The following is a 19,956-nucleotide window of genomic DNA, read 5'->3' as shown; positions in this document are numbered from 1 at the left end:
AGGGAAGGAGCACCATATGACTTTTTCAACTCAGAATTGGCTGGAATTGAGATCAGACGCAATGTTGCATTTGGAGAGCCCCTGATGTGCCCAAACAGTGGAAACCCCCAATTCTAACTCCAACCCGAACCCCAACACACCCCTAACTCTAATCTCAGCCCTAACCCTAACCCTAGCCCTAACCCTAACCCTAACCCTAGCCCTAACCCTAGCCCTAACCCTAGCCCTAACCCTAACCCTAATGGAAAAATGGAAATAAATACTTTTTTTAATTTTATTATTTTTCCCTAACTAAGGGGGTGATAACGGGGGGTTTGATTTACTATTTATGGCGGTTTTTATGTTTGGCGGCTGTCGCACGCTAAAAGACGCTTTTTATTGTAAAAATAGTTTTTGCATCACCACATATTGAGAGCTATAATTTTTCCGTATTTTGACCCACTGAGTCATGTGAGGTCTTATTTTTTGCGGGACGAGTTGACGTTTTTATTGGTACCATTTTTGGGCACGTGACATTTTTTGATCGCTTTTTATTCCGATTTTTGGGACGCAGAATGAACAAAAACCAGCGTTTCATGAATTTCTTTTGGGGGACTGCGTTTACACCGTTCCGCGTGCGGTAAAATTGATAAAGCGGTTTTATTCTTCGGGTCAGTACGGTTACAGCGATACCTCATTTAGGTCGTTTTTTTATGTTTTGACGGTTTTATGCAATGAAAACTATTTTATATAAAAAATAATTATTTTTGCATCACTTTATTCTGCGAGCTATAACTTTTTTATTTTTTTGCTGATGATGCTGTATGGTGGCTTGTTTTTTGCGGGACAAGATGTTGTTTTCAGCGGTACCATGGATATTTATATGCGTCTTTTTGATCGCGCGTTATTACACCTTTTTGTTTGGCGGTATGATAATAAATCATTATTTTTTGATTCGTTTTTTATTTTTATTTTTTAAGGGGTTAGCTAAAGGGGTTAACTAATGGGACAGTTTTATAGGGCGGGTCGTTACGGACGCGGCGATACCTAATATGTGTACTTTTATTGTTTTGGGTTTTTTTTATTTTCAAAAATGAATTTATTGGGGAATATTTTTTCTTTTTTTTACTAATTTATTTGGCGATTTTTTTAACCCCTTCACTACCAAGGGTGGTTTGCACGTTAACTACCTGGCCAATTTTTACAATTCTGACCACTGTCCCTTTATGAGGTCATAACTCTGAAACGCTTCCGTGGATCCCGGTGATTCTGACATTGTTTTCTCGTGACATATTGTACTTCATGTTAGTGGTAAAATTTCATTCATATAACTTGCGTTTATTTATGAGAAAAACGGAAATTTGGCGAAAATTTTGAAAATTCCGCAATTTTCCAACTTTGAATTTTTATGCCCTTAAATCACAGAGATATGGCACACAAAAAAGTTAATAAGTAACATTTGCCACATGTTTACTTTACATCAGCACAATTTTGGAACCAAAATTTTTATTTGTTAGCAAGATATAAGGGTTAAAAGTTGACCAGCGATCTCTCATTTTTGCAACACCATTTTATTTTTACGGACCACATCACATTTGAAGCCACTTTGAGGGGTCTATATGATAGAAAATACCCAAAAGTGACACCATTCTAAAAATTGCACCCCTTAAGGTGCTTAAAACCACATTCAAGGAGTTTATTAACCCTTCAGGTGCGTCACAGGAATTTTTTGAATATTTAAAAAAAATTAACATTTAACTTTTTTTCACAAAAAAAATTACTTCAGGTTCAATTTTTTTTATTTTACCAAGTGTAACAGGAGAAATTGGACTGCAAAAATTATTGTGCAATTTGTCCTGAGCACGCTGATACCTGATATGTGGGGGGGAACCACTGTTTCGGCGCATGGCAGAGCTCAGAAGGGAAGGAGCGCCGTTTGACTTTTTCAATGCAAAATTGGCTGGAATTCTGATCGGATGCCATGTCGCGTTTGGAGAGCCCCTGATGTACCTAAACAGTGGAAACCCCCCACAAGTGACCCCATTTTTGAAACTAGACCCCCTAAGGAACTTATCTAGATATGTGGTGAGAACTTTGAACCCACAAGGGCTTCACAGAAGTTTATAATGCACAGTGGTACAATTAAAAAATCATATTTTTTCCACAAAATGATCTTTTCACCCCCAATTTTTATTTTCCCAAGGGTAACAGGACCCTAAAAGTTATTGTGCAATTTGTCCTGAGTACACTGATACCCCATATGTGGGTGTAAATGACTATTTGGGCACATGGCAGAGCTTGGAAGGCAAGCAGCGCCATTTGACTTTTTTGGCTGGAATTGAGATCAGACACCATGTCGCGTTTGGAAAGCCCCTGATGTACCAAAACAGTGGAAACCCCCCACAAATGACCCCATTTTGGAAACTAGACCCCCCAAGGAACTTATCTAGATGTGTGGTGAGAACTTTGAACCCCCAAGTGCTTCACAGAAGTTTATAACGCCCAGGCGTGAAAATAACAAAAAAAATTTTTTCCACAAAAATGATATTTTTGCCCCAAAATTTTTATTTTCCTAAGGGCAACAGGAGAAATAGGACCCCAAAAGTTGTTTTGCAAATTGTCCTGATTAGGCTGATACTCCATATGAGGGGGTAAAACACTGTTTGGGTGCATGGCAGGGCTTGGAAGGGAAGGAGCACCATTTGACTTTTTCAACGCAGAATTGGCTGGAATTGAGATCAGATGCCATGTTGCGTTTGGAGAGCACCTGATGTGCGCAAATAGTGGAAACCCCCAATTCTAGCCCTAGCCCTAACCTTAACCCTAGCCCTAACCCTAACCCTAGCCCTAGCCCTAACCCTAGCCCTAACCCTAATGGGAAAATGGAAATAAATACATTTTTTTAATTTTATTATTTTTCCCTAACTAAGGGGGTGATAACGGGGGGTTTGATTTACTATTTATGGCGGTTTTTATGTTTGACAGCTGTCGCATGCTAAAAGACGAAATAGTTTTTGCATCACCACATATTGAGAGCTATAATTTTTCCATATTTTGACCCACCGAGTCATGTGAGGTCTTATTTTTTGCGGGACGAGTTGACGCTTTTATTGGTATCATGTTCGGGCATGTGACATTTTTTGATCGCTTTTTATTTCGTTTTTTGGGATGCAGAATTTACAAAAACCAGCGTTTCGTGAATTTCTTTTGGGTGGTGCGTTTACGCCGTTCCGGGTGCGGTAAAATTTATAAGGCGGTTTTATTCTTCGGGTCAGTACAGTTACAGCGATACCTCATTTAGGTCTTTTTTTATGTTTTGGCGCTTTTATGTAATGAAAACAATTTTATATAAAAAATAATTATTTTTGCATCACTTTATTCTGCGATCTATAACTTTTTTATTTTTTCGCTGATGATGCTGTATGGTGGCTCATTTTTTGCGGGACAAGATGACGTTTTCAGCGGTACCATGGATATTTATATGCGTCTTTTTGATCGCGCGTTATTGCACTTTTTGTTCGGCGGTATGATAAATCATTATTTTTTGCTTCGTTTTTTATTTTTATTTTTTAAGGGGTTAACTATTGGGACAGTTTTATAGGGCGGGTCGTTACGGACGCGGCGATACCAAATATGTGTACTTTTATTGTTTTGTTTTTTTTTTATTTCCAAAAAATGAATTTATTGGGGAATATTTTTTTTTTTTTTTTTAATTTATTTGGCGATTTTTTTTTAAATTATTTTTACACTTTTTTTTAATTTTTTTTTTACTTTATTACAATGTCCCATGGGGGACATCACTGTCCTGTGACAGATCGCTGATCTGTCACATCACAGATCACTGTGACAGATCAGCGATCTGTCACAGGCACTGCACAGGCTTCCTCATGCCTGCGCTTTGCAGGCACTGAGGAAGCCAGCTTCCTGCAGGCCCCCGGAGGTCCCCGTCGCCATATTGGATCCGGGGACCTGCAGGAAAGGAGTCCCCCGCAGCAGCGCTGCACATTGCGCTGCTGTGGGGGCTCAGGGAAGCACGGAGGGAGCCCCCTCCCTGCCGATGCTTCCCTTTAACCCCCGGTACACCGCGATCGTGTTTGATCGCGGTGTGCAAGGGGTTAACGTGTCGGGGGCGGTCCGTGACCGCCCCTGACACATTGTGCCGGGTGTCAGCTATGATAATTAGCTGACACTCGGCCGCGATCAGCGGCGCTTACCACGTGGGCGCCGCTGATCGCGATGACGTAATATTCCGTCCATGGTAATTAGGTCCATGGTCACATGGACGGAATATTACGTCAATTGTAGGTAAGGGGTTAAAATTATTTTTACACTTTTTTTTAATTTTTTTTTTACTTTATTACATAGTCCCAGGTGGGACATCACTGTCCTGTGACAGATCGCTGATCTGTCACATATCACAGATCACTGTGACAGATCAGCAATCTGTCACAGGCATTGAAGAAGACTTCCTCTTGCCTGTGCTTTGCAGGCACTGAGGAAGCCAGCTTCCTGCAGGCCCCCGAAGGCCCCCGTCACCATCTTGGATTCGGGGGCCTGGAGGAAAGGAGCCCCCCGCAGCAGCGCTGCACATTGCGCTGCCGTGGGGGGCTCAGGGAAGCAAGGAGGGAGCCCCCTCCATGCCGATGCTTCCCTTTAACTCCCGGTACACGGCGATCATGTTTGATCGCGGTGTGCAAGGGGTTAACGTGTCGGGGGCGGTCCGTGACCGCCCCTGACACATTGTGCCGGGTGTCAGCTGTGATAATCAGCTGACACCCGGCCGCGATCAGCGGCGCTCACCACGTGGGCGCCGCTGATCGCGGTAGACGTACTATCCCGTCCATGGGCATAGGGGCCCGGGTCCCATGGACGGAATAGTACGTCGGATGTCAGGAAGGGGTTAAAGACCTGCACCTATATGATCATGTCATGGCGTGTGCAGATCCTTCTGCAATAACAGGTTAGAGTATGTTTGTAGTTTCCACATAAATCCAATTAAAGGGAATCTGTCACCTATTTTTTCGCATATAAGATGCGGCCACCGTCATCAGGGGCTTATCTACAGCATTCTGTAATGCTGTAGATAAGCCCCCGATGTAACCTGAAATATAACAAAAATGAGTTATATTATACTCACCAGGGGGGCGGTGCGGGTCCGGCGCCTCCCATCTTCTAGCAATGATGTCCTCTTCCTTGCTTCCCATCGTGGCTTCGGTGCAGGCATACTGCTCTGCCCTGTTGAGGGCAGAGCAGAGTACTGCAGTGCGCAGGCGCCGGACCTCTTTGACCTTTCCCGGCGCCTGGGCACTGCATTACAGAATGCTGTAGATAAGCGCCTGATGACGGTGGCCGTGTAGAGGTGCTGGGGCGAGCTGGGGGGTGGTCCCTCTTTATACCGCGCAGAGATGTAACAGAGACACGATGGAGGCAAATGTCGGGTACAACAGGTCCAAGCTTTATTCTCTGGCCGCCCAATTGACAGCCTCCGCAGTACACCGCACTTCAATGCAATACACTTTACTTTGCTTTACTTGTCGGCCCTCCGTTTCCAGAGCCGCTTCCCGCACACCGTACTTTACACTGGGGATGTGTATGCATACACCGTCCCCTCTTCACTCGTTGACACTCCTGTCAGATCCGTCACTGTGGCCGCCCTAGGCCTGAAACCAGCAGTACTTTTACTGAACAGTAGTCTCTTTCAGTACAGTATGCTTTACCTCGATGCCTCGTCTCTTCTGCGGTTCTTCCTGTCAGGACCACCCCTCTGACGTTCTCTCTCCTCAGTCCCCCTGGTACGGTTTTCCTCACAGCGCACGAACTGTCGTAGTCCTCCTGTCACTGGAGCTCCCCCTGGGGACTGGAACTTTCTGGAACCCTCCCTCAGTATTTATATCTCTCCCGGTCCCCTGTCACTGTAACTCCGCCCCCCATGACCAACTGTTTCTAAAGCCCTAAGCTGATGTCAAGTCCTTTGCTCACACTCCTCCCTGCCATCTAATGGTCAACCCAAGGTACTGCACGTCCACTACACTTTCCTAGCTGTTTCCCCACTGTAGTAACTGACACCTGTCTAAACTGTGCAAACCTTTCCTTCTCTATTCTGACACGTCCGTCCGTCCGTCAGGTCACCTTCCCTACAGCCGCATCTTATATGCGAAAAAATAGGTGAGAGATTCCCTTTAATATTTCCTGTACACTATTTATCTGTGTTGATGATGGTATCATGTAAATAAAATCCGAAAAAAAAATCATTGTGGTAGTATTTAATGGAGTGACCTTGTTTTTCAGCTGCAATGAACTTCAGTACTCTCAGTATGCATCTACTTGTGACAATGTCCAAATCCAGAAGCTCCAGAGTGATGGATACTGCTTGAAACTGACCGATATGAAAGGCTTCTTCCAGCCATGTTATGGTCTACTGGATCCTGTTCCTTTTTATGAATCTTGTTTTCTGGATGGTTGCTACAATAATATGAAGATTCAGTTGTGTGGTTCTTTGGCCGCCTATGGAGAAGCATGTCGGTCATTTGGAATTCTAAGTACAGAGTGGATTGAGAAGGAGAATTGCTGTAAGTCTGAGAAATATTTTGAATTATGTTTATTTTACGGTCAACTGAACTGAACTGAGGTCTGGACTCCTGTTTTGGGTGTGTGCACAGTGTGTCTCTTTCAGGTGGGTCCGCCGGCTTCCTGCTGCAGTTAGGCAGCAGGGAGACGGCTGTGAATCAGCATGACAGATTAGTGATGCTCCATTAACAGAGCAGAACGGAAGAAAAAGAAGCTGTTTTATCAATGTGACGTCACAGAAAGCTGCACCGTCCAATGGCAGTAAGGGGTTAACATCTTATTATATTTGTGATATGTCAACCTCAACCTTAGAAATCTGGAATTTTACATTTAAAGTAAGCTACTGGTCAGGGAGAAAGGGAAAATACACTTAAAATCCCAACAAACCAAGGACTATTATTCTAGGCTGCAATGATGAATATACACCATATTAAGGGCTCGCTCAAAAAGGTGTAAAAATCGGACGAGTGCAGTGAGAGAAAACATCACACTGCACTCTAACCAATGATAGTAGATGAGTCCATGCTCATCTGTGAGTTTTTCACAGGTCGAGTTGGACAGGGGAAAAAATTACAGCACGCTAGAATTGTCTTTGAGTATCAGATTACACTTGCCAATAGAAGTGTATAGGTGCAAGAAAAAAATCGCATGGCACACTGACCATGCATGTGCCGTCCAATTGTTACACACATATCTCAAAGGAAACCCGACAATTCATCAGCCAAGTACAGTAAATTCACAGCCTGAGAAGTCAGAATAAAATAGATTGAATAGATAGAAATATGTCAGTCAGGCACATATAATCAGTGCTTTGCGTGTGTAGTTTTCTATACTTGCATTTAGCTAATAAATAAATAAATGCAAAAAATAGCTTGGGATCACCCTAATTCTTAATAACCAGCAAAAGCTAAGCAGATAGCGGAAGGCTGATATTAATAGGCGAGGAAGGGCCAGGGATATTTGCCCCCTACCAGACTAATAACCCCAGCCCTCGGCCACCCCAGAAATGGTGGATCCATTAGATGCGCCAATTCTGGCACTTAGCCTTGGCTCTTCCTGATTGCTCTGGTGCAGTGACAATTGGGGTAATTGTTTTGGAGTTGGTGTCATCTGTGTAATGTCCGCTGATATCAAGTCCAAGGGTTAGTAATGGAGAGGTGTTTGTGAGACACTCCCATTGCTAACCTTAGTAGGTAAAAGAAATAAACACATACAATAGTCCATTACTCAGCACAGCATCGGATGTAGCAGAGTTGGAGATCATAATGGGACATCCATAATATGGATTTATGGCGGACCCTGTGGATTAGTTTTTTTTGCTAATAAATGGGTAAAAGAGCATAATTGTCAGGTAGTCCTTTATATAATTAAAGGACTTTTGTATCAACCCCAAAACAGTTACCCCTATTGCCACCACACCAGGGCAATAGGGAAAAGCCGATGCTAAGAGACTGAATTGCTCATCTAATAGATGCGCCATTTCTGGAGCAGCTGAGGGCTGGTATTATTAATCTAGAAAGGGGTCAATATCCATGGCCTCTTCCCGGGATCTAAATGATCAAAATTGATCCAAAAAGGGTATCCAACTGTTACATCATATATATCCCTACAAATTATCTTTATTGATTAAAAAACCATATTCAATGGTTCACACCAAAAAAAACGTGCACAAACAAAAAGAAAACTGTGTTCCAAAATTACCAATTAAAAATGGGTAAGCTAGAAGTCCCTCTTATGTCAACTAGACTGTCTCCTTCCTGGCTGCTAGTTACTAAACTAGCACCCACTAGTGTCTTTCATGTAGCAGTAAAGGGTGACATGGGGTCAATCCTATTTTTAATAACCAGCAAGGGCTAGGTAGACAGCTGCAGGATGATATTAAGAGCCTGGGAAGAGTTAAATCATATGTATCCCTACAAATTATCTTTATTGATTAGAAAACCATATTCAATGGTTCACACCAAAAAAACCATGCACAAACAAAAACAAAACCGTGTTCCAAAATTACCAATTAAAAATGGGTATGCTAGAAGTCCCTCTTATGTCAACTAGGCTGTCGCCTTCCTGGCTGCGGAGGTTGGCACCCTAGGGGGGGAACGTTGTGGCGCCCCCACTCCACGATGGCTGACCCTGGGAGCCCTATATTCCCTGCAGCCACTTGGGGAACCCTCCTACCCGATGTCCTAAAGTAACCCCTACCAATAGACATAGACGATCCTATATCTATGAGGACCCGAGACCCCAATTAAAAACAAAAAAGGTAATTGGTGATGATTGACATAATTTCACAACGTGGTCAAAGGATAAATTTGAGATGTGGCATTTTTGGTCTTTTGGTTGTTATTGGAAAGAGTATGAACATAAACTGCATGCTTAAAAAACACTAATTTAACCAACATTAGGTTTTCCTATAGTGACTACATCTGAGTTGGTTCTAAGGCTGCATTCACACGTTGCTTTTTTTTGCGTTTTCGCCGTGGTTTTTAACGCACATTTTTGCCGCAAAAATGCAAGAAAAAAGCATCCCATGTAATTCTGTGGGATTCCGCAATGCTGTGCTAATGCTGAGACTTTTTCCGTGGCGGAATCGCATTGCGGAAAAAAACGCAGCATGCTCATTAATTTTGTGGAATTGCGGCGATTTCGCCCACATAGGAATGCATTGTTCTGCTTACTTTCTGGATGTGGCTGTGCCAACCATGCAAAAAGTAAGCAGAACATTTGCGGATGGTACCCAGGGGGTGGAGGAGAGGAGACTGTCCTCCGGGCTGTTGGTACCATATTCCTGTAAAAAATCGGGTTATATTCGCCTTCCGGCGTCCCGCGCAACCTTACCGATGCTCCCGCCAACTCCCGTTCCCAGTAATGCCTTGCGGCAAGGACCCATGATGAGGTAGCAGTCTCGCGAGACCGCTACAGTATCGCGAGACCGCAACGTCATCAAAGGTCTCGCAAGGCATTACTGGGAACGGGAGCATCGCGATGATCAGGAATGCTACGCGGGACGTTGGAAGGTGAGAAAAACACAATTTTTTTATTTTTTTATTATTTTTAACGTTAGAGCTTTTTATTTTTACTACTGATGCTGCATAGGCGGCCTCAATAGTAAAAAGTTGGTCACACTCGTCAAACACTATGTTTAATGAGTGTGACCAACCTGTCAATCAGTTCTCCAAGCGATGCTACAGATCATTTGGAAAACGCTAGCATTCTGCAAGGTAATTACGCTTGCAAATCGCTAGTTTTTCTGCGGGAATTTAAAATGCGGTTTTCCAACGGAATGGAATTCCGAAATTCCCTTCCGTAACATGTGCACATAGTCTAATAGTTTTCTGAGCATCATTTTTTCATCTATGCCAACTATTAGTTGGCAATGTAAGCAGTATCTAATTTCTGTAGCAACTTTTGAAATTTAGTCTGCATGTTAAGAGACTACAGTCTATTTTGGAAACCAAGGGCCCAAACCCCTGGAGTATTGTTATTCTTTCACCACTTTGTGAAATTCTGTAAATCGCCACCAATTACCTTTTTTGTTTTTAATTGGCGTCTAGGGTCCTCTTAGATATAGGATCGTCTATGTCTATTGGTAGGGGTTACTTTAGGACATCGGGTAGGAGGGTTCCCCAAGTGGCTGCAGGGAATATAGGGCTCCCAGGGTCAGCCATCGTGGAGTGGGGGCGCCACAACGTTCCCCCCTAGGGTGCCAACCTCCGCAGCCAGGAAGGCAACAGCCTAGTTGACATAAGAGGGACTTCTAGCATACCCATTTTTAATTGGTAATTTTGGAACACGGTTTTGTTTTTGTTTGTGCATGGTTTTTTTGGTGTGAACCATTGAATATGGTTTTCTAATCAATAAAGATAATTTGTAGGGATACATATGATTTAACTCTTCCCAGGCTCTTAATATCATCCTGCAGCTGTCTACCTAGCCCTTGCTGGTTATTAAAAATAGGATTGACCCCATGTCACCCTTTACTGCTACATGAAAGACACTAGTGGGTGCTAGTTTAGTAACTAGCAATCAGGCCTGATTTTCATGCAAAAAAGCGGGAAGATTTTTTTCTCACTTGTCATCCATTCCGAGTACAGTCTGTATACAATCTGATTTTTTGACAGTAGCAATTATTAATCATTTACAGTTTCATTTGTTACTGAATGGCAATATATCCGTAAAAATATTTTTTTAGAATGTGGCTTCATATGGCATCTGATTTTTTTTTTGCACCCATCCAATTTCGGAGTGATATCGCAGAATGCTGCACATTTTTTTCACTGACCGATTTTGTCATTGAAAAAACTCAATCATCTGCACTGCCCATTGCATAACATTGGTCCAAATGCAATCTAAGTACAACTAAGCGCTATCAAATCCCAACTAATTTGGTGTTGGCAGCCTACCCTAAGTGATAGACAACACCTATGAAAGGGATCAAGTAAAATATCAACATAGATCAAGACAAAATACCAAGGTTCACTAGAAGGGGTGCACAAATTCATAGACAAAAGTTCTCTACTGACAACTGACTTTTTTAAAACCGTTAATATGGGCATGGGGAGTTATAATTCTTGTAATGATGCTGCATTTAATAGCTAAAAAAAGTCAATTTTTGAAACAGTCTAATTTTGTCCTACTTCTTTTCTATAGCAGGAGTGATTGAAGACCCTTGTGTAGGAGCGGACTGCCCCAACAGAAGCTGTGAGGTGGACAACGGGGGAGAGCTTTGTGGCTGCATGGACCCTCCTGTCTATGGAAACGGTACATCGAGCTTGCATTACTGAATCCTTACAATGCTCTTGGATATATTATTAAGTGCTTTTACCTTTGCTTACACACGTGGTCACTGGTCAGTATTTGTTGGTACCCCTCGTTTAATGACAGAAAAACCCACAATGGTCACAGAAATAACTTGAATCTGACAAAATTAATAATAAATCAAAAATCTATGAAAATGAACAAATGAAAGTCAGATATTACTTTTCAACCATGCTTCCACAGAATTAAAAAAAAAAACTCATGAAATAGGCCTGGACAAAAATGATGGTACCCTTAACTTAATATTTTGTTGCACATCCTTTCGAGGCAATCATTGCAATCAAACAATTCCTGTAACTGCCAATGAGACTTCTGCCCCTCTCGACAGGTATTTTGGCGAACTCCTTAAGAACAAACTGTTCCAGTTGTCTCGTGTTTGAAGGTTGCCTTTTCCAGACGGCATGTTTCAGCTATTTCCAAAGATGCTCAATAGGATTTAGGTCAGGGCTCATAGAAGGCCACTTCAGAATAGTCCAATGTTTTCCTCTTAGCCATTCCTGGGTGTTTTTAGCTGTGTGTTTTGGGTCATTATTCTGTTGCAAGACCCATGACCTGTGACTGAGACCAAGTTTTCTGACACTGGGCAGCACATTTTTCTCTAGAATCCCTTGATGGTCTTGAGATTTCATTGTACCCTGCACAGATTCTAGACACCCTGTGCCAGATGCAGCAAGGCAGCCCTAGAACATAACATAGCCTCCTCCATGTTTCACAGTAGGGACAGTGTTATTTTCTTGAGATGCTTCATTTTTCCGTCTGTGAACAAAGAGCTGATGTGCCTTGCCAAAAAGTTCAATGTTTGTCTCCTCTGTCCATAGGACATTCTCCCAGAAGCTTTGTGGCTTGTCAACATGTAGTTTGGCAAATTCCAGTCTGGCTTTTTTGTGATTTTTTTTCAACAATGGTGTCCTCCTTGGTTGTCCCACATGAAGTCCACTTTGGCTCATATGATGGATGTTGCGATCTGACACTGATGTTCCTTGAGCTTGAAGTTCATTTTTAATCTGTTTAGAAGTTTTCCTGGGCTCTTTTGTTACCATTCGTATTATTATAATGTGTGCAAACTGTAAAGCGCTGCGGAATATGCTAGCGCTATATAAAAATAAATATTATTATTATTATTATCCGTCTGTTTGATTTGTCATCAATTTTTCTCCTGCTGCCACGTCCAGGGAGGTTGGCTACAGTCCCATGGAGCTTAAATTTCTGAATAACATGTTTGTCTACAATTTTATTTCTAATCTCCTGAGACAACTCTTTCCTTCACTTCCTCTGGTCCATGTTGAGTATGATACACACCATGTCACCAAACAGCACAGTGAGTATCTGTAGCCCTCTATACAGGCCCACTCACTGATTCCAATATTGTAGACAGCTGTGATGCTAATTAGTGGACACACCTTGATTTAACACGTCCCTTTTGTCACATTATTTTTAGGGCTACCATCATTTCTGTACAGGCCTATTTCATGAGTTTTATTTTTTTTTTTTAATTCTGTGGAAGCATGGTTGAAAAACAATGTCTGACTTTCATTTGTTCATTTTCATAGATTTTTGATTTATTATTACTTTTGTCAGATTCAAGTTATTTCTGTGACCATTGTGGGTTTTTCTGTCATTAAACGAGGGGTACCAACAATTTTGACCATGTGTGTATTGCATGAGAACCTTCACTGGTTACTTTTAGAAGCTGAAAATCAGTCCTGGTTACGTGATGGACACACGAATGGCTGAAAGTGCGGCGTAAAGAATATTAGAAAGTGGCGTACCTTATTGTTGAAGAATGAGTGATGCGAGACCCTGTACTTAACACCGTTTTATGCTTTGGTTCTAGACACCCACGACATCATTGATGCTGAAGTTACATGTAAAGCTGCACAAATGGAAGTATCAATATCAAAATGCAAATTGTTCCAGCTTGGTTTTGAGAGGGAAGGAGTACGGATTAATGACAGACATTGCCCAGGAATCGAGGGAGAAGATTTCATATCTTTCCAAATAAACAACACAAAAGGCAACTGTGGGAATATCGTACAGGTACAGGAACGCCGACCTTCCTGGGCATAAGCCTGATTTATTCTCCACAATTTGCATTAGACTTTTCTACAAACAGCCGAGCTTTTATACATGTCTTACATCTGGTATTGGCGCTCATCCCATTTTAGTTTGTAGGGTGCAGACATAAAAGCTACAAAAGCAGAGCAGTTATTTTAATAAAAGATATCACATATTTAAGAGATGAACATTCACATTTGTTCATCCCCTAAGAGTATCTTCAAACATGGAGTTTTTGCAGCATTTTTTTCTGTGGCAAAAATGCTGCGTTTCACATTGGCAGCAAAATGAATGAGATTTCAAAATTCTGGTGTGCATGCTTGTTTTTTTTTTCCTTGCATTTTTTGAGTTGCTAAGAATTTTTTTGCATGTTAATTATTTCAGCATTTTCTAAAGAATGGGAAAAAATGCCCAAAATGGACCCAAAATATGGCAAAACCGTGCAAAACTTACATTTGCTGCAGAAAAAAAAGATGCAAAAACACTGTGTGTGATCATGCCAGTAATACTATAACTGAGTGATTCATTTAATGGTTGGTGGGAATTTCCACCTACGCATTCTGTCACTATAATAAGGATAGAGTTACGCAGAGACGTTAGCCACAAAGCACAAGACCGAAGATTGCACTTTGCCGCTGTGTCATAGGCGATCATAGAGGAAGCCACAAGTCAAATAGGACCACCATAAATATTTCCTGTCAAAGTTCTGGTCTCTCTGTCCTAATCCTGGCATAAAAGTGTTAATATGATCGGTTGTTGCATTAAAAAGTATCAGGAAGACTTGTGCTTTTTATGCTTTGCCTTACAGTCTAATGGCACTCATATAATGTACAAAAACACTGTGTGGATAGAGAGTGCAAACAACACAGGTAACATCATCACGCGGGACCGAACTATCAATGTGGAATTCTCATGTGCCTACGAACTAGACATCAAAATTTCCCTGGATTCCGTCATCCGACCCATGCTTAGGTAGGTCCTGAGACCACAGGTAATCTTTACTAATACATACTGTGTGTGACTTCTTGTCACGTAATATGCATGTATTTGGTCATTATTGTGGTGCTTTAAAATGTCATTGTGAAATGAAATGATTGCCTACATTTTGATTTTTCAAAGAAGCCTATCAGTACAAAATGACTATTGAAACCAAGCGCAGCACCTTGCAGGACACATAGCTGTAATAAAAAAATCGTGCTTTTGGGCTATGTGCACACGTTGCGGAATTGCCGCGGTAATTTCCCTGGGAATTCCGGAATTCCATTCCGGGGGAAATATGCGAGAAAACCGCATTTTAATTCCCGCCTATTTCCCACGGAAAAACTAGCAATTTGTAAGCATAATTAGCTTGCAGAATGCTAGCATTTTCCAAGCGATCTGTAGCATCGCTTGGAAAACTGATTGACAGGTTGGTCACACTCGTCAAACATAGTGTTTGACAAGTGTGACCAACTTTTTACTATTGAGGCTGCCTATGCAGCATCAGTAGTAAAGAGATCTAATGTTAAAAATAATAAAAAAAATAAAAAATGGTGTTTTTCTCACCTTCCGGCGTCCCGTGCAGCGTTCCTGATCATCGCGATGCTCCAAGCAGGTCACGTTCTCAGTGATGCATTGCGACAATGACCTTTGATGACGTCGGGGTCTCACGAGACCGCTATGGTATCGCGAGACCGCGACGTCATCAAAGGTCATTGTCGTAATGCATCACTGGGAACGGGAGTTGCCGGGAGCATCGCTGAGGCCTGGTGACGCTGCGAGGGACATCGGAAGGTGAGAATATGATGATTTTTTTATTTTAATTCTATTTTTACAGGGATATGGTACCCAGAGCCTGGAGGAGAATCTCCTCTCCCCCAGACCGTGGGTACCATCCACACGTGATCCGCTTACTTTTCGCATCGTGGGCACAGCCACATGCGGAAAGTAAGCCGAACAATGCATTCCTATGTGTGCGGATTTTCCCGCAATTCTGTACAAAGAATGAGCATGCTGCATATTTTTCTGCAATGCAATTCCGCTGTGGAAAAATCCGCAGCATTAGCACAGCATGTGCGGAATGCCATAAGATTGCATAGGATGCTTTTTTTGCGTTTTCGTGGCAAAATCTCGCGTTTAAAATCGCCACGAAAATGCAAAAAAATTGCTACGTGTGGACACAGGCTTAGTGTCAAATATTTATTCAAATCTGATATGGAGGCACTCGGTGCACCTTGGGCATGGCCGAGGAGTTCCCACCTACTAGTTGAGGAACATTTCACTGGCGATGAAGACACGACTCGTACATAGTTTGGTGTTTCTGTGGTAACATATGGATCTGAAACCTTGACTACAAAGGAACAAGAAAAAAGAAAAATCAATGAATTTGAAATGTGGTGCTGGAGTAGGATGTTATCAATACCATGGATGGCAAGAGCAACATCAAAGCAATTTTGGAACAAATCACCTAGACATGACTCTGGAAGCAAGGATCACCAAGCCTACTTTGGACACATCAACCGAAGAAAGCAATCGCTGGAGAAGGACATCATAGACGGTGGAATAGAAGAAACAAGGCAAAGAGAAAGACCAGCAAACCCGATGGATGGATGCTATCAGGATAATGGCAGAGAAAACCCTGGTGAACCTACTGTATCTATAGGCTTGCACAAGAACGATGTTCGTTTATCCATCAAGGGATTGAGCTGTTATGATTGGGTCACCAAGAAGGAAAGAAAGCCCAAGCTAAGCCACAGAAAACCAGAGAGGTTGGTGACTAAGCGGATTGCAGACCCCTGATCCTATCCACATAACTAGCAGTAGCCGTGGAGCTTACCTACGATGATTCTAGACGCCTCGACACAGCCGGAGAACTAAATAAGCCTAAAGCAAGAAAGGGGAAATCTAAACTGACCCAGAGCAGACCCCAAAGGAATAGATAGCCCCCCAACATATATTGTCAGTGAGACAAGATGAAAACACAAACACAGGTAGGAAAATAGACTGAGCAAACGATGGAGCCCAAACTAACTAGACAGGACAGGAAAGGAAAGACTCTTTCTGCAATCACGCAAAAAAACCTACAAAAAATGCCCAACATGTCTGATAGAAGAAATACTGAAGTCCCTAGACTTCGCCCACTATATCAGCACTCTGGTATAATATTCTGAAAGCAGAGCAAAAAGAGGCCAATCTAATAAGGGACAAAAACAAACTGGCACAAACAGTAACATAAGGATGGAAATTCAGCACAGCCCCGGCCAGGGCTGGCTGACCACACTAAACTGAAATAGACAAAACCAAATCAAATGTGAACAATAGCAAAAGAACACTTAGCTTGAGCATGCAGGGACTGAGCTGGAAACTAAGACCTCAGGAGGCAGGAAAAAATCACCAGCAGGCATAGAGGGAGTCGGCTGTCTTAAATCCAGTCAGAAACTACAGATCTCCAGTCATCCTCCTCATTATCAGGTGGCAGGCCTCTGTTAATTAGATCAGCTTCATTACCTCCAGTAACCACCAGAGGGAGCCCGGGAAGAGAACTCGCGACCCCTCTATCAATATAACCAGCTCCACTACCTTCACTAGTAATCAGAGGTAGGCCAGAAAGTGAATTCACAACATTGCGCCAAAGGCTATTAAAAAAAAAAAAGTTCTCCATCTATAGGCCTTCACAAGAGACAGTGAAAGAGTCCCAGGAGCTGTTTTTCAACCCGCCAACACCAGCAGCTTATGTGGCTTATATTGTCTCTCATTGAGCACATCTAGGACGTCATAAGTCGGCAATTGCAAAGGGAGCTGCCAGCAGCGGATCTTGAAGATTTGCTCTTGTGCATTCAGAGAGGCAAAAGATTTCTCAGACAACCATTAATAATCTCATTGATAGCAGCCAAGTTGTGTAAGTTTGTGGATTTTTCCATGTGATGCCCATACTCGATACTAAATAAGTCGAGATGTTTTAGAAATTTAGCTTTTTTCATAATTTGCAGAATAGTAACATGACTATTGATCTTGTGATTCCCATAATTCCACCAGTTTTGCTTCTTGGTGTTGCAATCTCAATGTTGAGGAGTGTATAGTTGTGAGCTATGGAATGGAATGATTTGTGTTATCTTTCACATGAATGGGAATGAAACAAACCAGTTTAGATATCGTGAGTGAATTTGTCATACGTAAACATTAATCAATACAATTCTTCTCCTTTTTCAGTGTAATAAACTTGACCGTCCCCACTCAAGAAGGAAGTTTTACTACCAAGATGGCGCTATATAAAAATGCCTCCTATAAGCATCCGTATCGTCAGGGGGAAGTGGTGCTGACGACTCGAGATGTCCTCTTTGTTGGGGTCTTTGTGGTTGGCGCGGACTCTACTCATCTTATATTGATACTAAATAAATGCTACGCGACACCATCCAGAGACAGTAATGACAAGCTGCGCTACTTCATCATCGAGGGAGGGTCAGTACATGACGTGCACGGTGTCCAGAATATCAGAATATTGTGGAAAAACCTATAAGTGGCTGGCTACTTTAGTTTATTTTTTACAATCCTGTTGGATATGTGATTTTATGGAAAGTATTAGAGGTTCTCCCCCTGCTTTTGTTACTGTGGCTTTCCTCACAGACTATATAGCGCTCTGATTCTCAAAATTGGTGCTGATGGAGGAGCATGTGACCTGTCCAAAAGTCAGATGAAGCAAGTAACTCTTTAAAGAGAATCCATTCGCAGATTATAGCTATGGAATCTGAGAGCATCATGATGTATGGGCAGAGATCCTGATTCCAGCGATGTATAACTTACTGGGCTGCTTGCTGCAGTTTTGATAAAAACCCTGTTTTTGTCGGGATCCCCAGGACTGCTGTACCAGGTCAGTACCTTGGTCCTGATAGGTACGCGATTATACGGGGCCTTACTAGGTCTGTGGGGGAGTTAGAATGTCCCGGCCTGGCAGCCGGTGTACAGGACCTGCGGCATGTGACTGCTGGGGGAGGAGCCAGGGGCGGAGCCAGCCGCAGATCTCCCGGAGAGAGCAGCAGCTATGAGAACTGCTGACCGTGACTCGGAGACTAAACTGGCAGGTAACCCGAATGTTCAAAGCGCAAATGAGCGACGAGTAAAAAGGGGAGTCCAAAACAGGGCCAAGAGTCAAAAACTGAGATGTTCAAAACATACACCAGAGGGAATAACAGTAGTGTAGCCAGGAAATAAGCAGAAATCAGGCACCAAGAAGACAATCAGACAGAGCCAAATCAGCAGACAAACTGACAATGGGGGCAGACCGGGTCAAAAGCCAGAGATCAAACAAAGAGCAGGCACATGGCACTAAGCACAAAAGCACAGGGGTCACTTAACTAAGCCAAGGTCAAAAGTATAACTGACAAGGGAAAATGCCTGACATAGGCTATAAAAAGCCCTCCCACAACCAGAGTGAGGCCACGGAAATTAACCCTTGGAGAACAGACACAAACCAACCATGACAGTTTTCTCTGCTGTAGATGTTTCAGCACTGAAATGCTGAGCTCTGTATAACCCCGTCCACACCAGTGATTGACAGCTTCCTGTGTATACTGAACATTGTCAGCAGCTGCCAATCAGTAGAGGGGGCAGGATTAGACAGATTAACCGGACTGTATGGCACGAAACACCTAGTCCTTCAGTGATAATTTCCTGCAGAAACATTGCAGGGTGTGGGAACATAAATTCATTACAATCTTTGATTCTGTTAACACAGGACTCAATCTGTCAGGAGGTTTTTTGGCCCATTACCATATCTGAGATATTTCTTCCAAATAGCCCTTTGAACTTGTAATAACGGAGGGATATATGTCACCACGGAACAGGCAGACCAACAGTAAAAGGGAGGTTTATTTACAGGGCGTAATACTGGTAAACATACAGTATAACAGAGAAAAAATGCTGTAAAAGTTATATCAGAAACTGTAGAAGTATAAGGGGTGCAAACAACAGAAGTTATTTTTTTATGGGGAAGAAACTTATCAGTTCTCGGAGATCTTGATTGCAGAGATCACTCTTCTCCAACGTAGGCACCGAGCCAGGCACAAGCCGTGCTTGATGTCCTCTGTCTCTGGAGTCCTGGCTATAGTCCAACTGTATATGGGGGGTTAACGTGGGAGCCCAAGGGGTCTGCGGATGGTGGTATCCCCCTGTACTCTAGGTCCTTCCCTCTGCTGTGACAGCGGCGTTCTCTCACCAGGGTCAGGGGCTCTGCCTGGGACAGTCTCTCTTGGCAGGTCAGTGTCACGTTATGGTACGTCCCTTGGTCACAGGGAAGCATCTCAGGGTAAGGCAGGGTCTCTCTACAGGGGAGCGTCTTGTCAAGATATGCGGTCTGTCTGTGGGGCAGGGTCTCCTCAAGGAGGGGAGTCAACAGCCTTCCTGCCAGTGCAGTGACAGGCCTCACGTACTCACTGCACACCGCCTGTGTCCGCAGTCTCTCAGTCTCCAGCCTCTGCACCCGTCTGCTCTCTGCTCCTGTGTCAGCGTCCTCCTCCTTCTCCTCTCTGCGCTGCTCTGCTGAAAGCACGCGCAGTTCTCCCGCTC

General features: G+C 42.9%; 1 protein-coding gene across 1 annotated transcript in view; it reads left to right on the top strand.

Moving 5' to 3' along the window:
- TECTA (tectorin alpha) overlaps positions 1 to 19,956 on the top strand; it is a 244,087-nt gene that overhangs the window by 176,294 nt on the left and 47,837 nt on the right. Inside the window, exons 15-19 of the mRNA XM_073560719.1 lie at positions 6,252 to 6,548; positions 11,194 to 11,304; positions 13,196 to 13,398; positions 14,225 to 14,388; positions 17,605 to 17,853. Coding sequence (XP_073416820.1) covers positions 6,252 to 6,548; positions 11,194 to 11,304; positions 13,196 to 13,398; positions 14,225 to 14,388; positions 17,605 to 17,853 — 1,024 coding nt within the window. The remainder of the gene's footprint in view (positions 1 to 6,251; positions 6,549 to 11,193; positions 11,305 to 13,195; positions 13,399 to 14,224; positions 14,389 to 17,604; positions 17,854 to 19,956) is intronic.

This window comes from Dendrobates tinctorius, unplaced genomic scaffold (genome assembly GCF_039654945.1).
Source record: "Dendrobates tinctorius isolate UK_male_01 unplaced genomic scaffold, ASM3965494v1 ptg000303l, whole genome shotgun sequence".
In the NCBI taxonomy this organism is placed as follows: Eukaryota; Metazoa; Chordata; class Amphibia; order Anura; family Dendrobatidae; genus Dendrobates; species Dendrobates tinctorius.
Note: the sequence above shows the minus strand (reverse complement) of the source record. Positions and strands in the feature narration are given on the sequence as shown.